Source organism: Dipodomys ordii, unplaced genomic scaffold, assembly GCF_000151885.1.
Source record: "Dipodomys ordii isolate 6190 unplaced genomic scaffold, Dord_2.0 Scaffold81, whole genome shotgun sequence".
NCBI classification, from domain to species: domain Eukaryota; kingdom Metazoa; phylum Chordata; class Mammalia; order Rodentia; family Heteromyidae; genus Dipodomys; species Dipodomys ordii.
This window is the reverse complement of record NW_012267297.1, coordinates 1732977-1734186: the sequence shown is the minus strand read 5'-3', so window position 1 is coordinate 1734186 and position 1210 is coordinate 1732977. Positions and strand designations below refer to the sequence as shown.

General features: G+C 55.2%; 1 protein-coding gene across 1 annotated transcript in view; it reads left to right on the top strand.

Annotated features, from left to right (window-relative positions):
• Eps8 (epidermal growth factor receptor pathway substrate 8) overlaps positions 1-1210 on the top strand; it is a 66551-nt gene that overhangs the window by 30128 nt on the left and 35213 nt on the right. Inside the window, exon 17 of the mRNA XM_013025046.1 lies at positions 249-433. Within this exon, the coding sequence (XP_012880500.1) occupies positions 249-433 (185 nt within the window). The remainder of the gene's footprint in view (positions 1-248; positions 434-1210) is intronic.

Genomic DNA, 1210 nt, shown 5'->3' with positions numbered 1-1210 from the left:
GGTGCGGGTCCCGGGCCTCGAACTCGGGGCCGGGCGCCGTCCCTCGGCTCCTTCCCTCCAGGCGGGCGCTCCACCCCGTGAACCACGGCCCCACGCCCTGCGTTCTGCTGGTTCCTCGGAGAGCACAGGCTCAGGGACCTTCCCGCAGGTCTTGAGCGCGCCGGGCGCCTCCTCTCCTGGCCGGTGGCCTCCGCGGAGGAGGCCGCGCCCACGGGGAGGCCTTTAACCTGGCCTTGGGGACACTCTAGAACTTTCCACCCGGGTGCCCCGAGCCCTGACCCCTGTCCCCCTCTCCCGCCCCAGGACGGTGAGCAGCCTCGGGGTGCTGAACGGGGCGCAGCTCTTCTCCCTCAACAAAGACGAGCTGAGGGCCGTGTGTCCCGAGGGCGCGCGCGTCTTCAACCAGGTCACCGTGCAGAAGGCCGCCCTGGAGGTGAGCCCCGAACCCACGCCGGAAAGCGCCAGAACAAAGCTCTAGAGAGTTCACATCCCCTCCCTGCAGGGTTGAGTCAGATTCCCCTGGTCTCCATCAGTCGCCATTTACTCATTCAATAGAACTTAACAGACAGACAGATAAATGATGGATGGATGGGTGGGTGGGTGGGTGGATGAATGGATGGATGGATGGATGGATGGATGGATGGATGGATGGATGGATAGATAGATAGATAGATAGATAGATAGATAGATAGATAGATGGAAAGGTAGGTGAATGGATGGACAGACAGACAGGTAATAGATGGATAGATAGTTGGATAGACATGTGATGGATAGATTGATAGTTGAATAGATGGATGGATGGATGGATAGATATAGATGGATAGATGATGGATAGGTGGATAGATAAATGATAGGTGATTAGATGGATGGATGGATGGACAGGCAGATGGATAGATTGATTGATAGACAGTAGATATTGATAAATGGATAGATTGATAGATGATTGATTGGTAGATGGATAGATTGGTGGGTACATAGATAGATTGATAGATGATTGATTGGTAGTCGGGTAGAGGGATAGGTAGATGGATAGATTGGTAGATGATTGATTGGTAGTTTAGATGATTGGTTGGTAGTCGGGTAGATGGATGGGTAGGTGGATTGGTTGGTTGGTTGGTGGCTGGATGTTGGCACTTTACCGCAGTGTAACACTCGGCCGTCGGCGCTGGGCCGTCGGGTCCCCTGCGTGCGCCCCGGGCCCGGGGTGGAG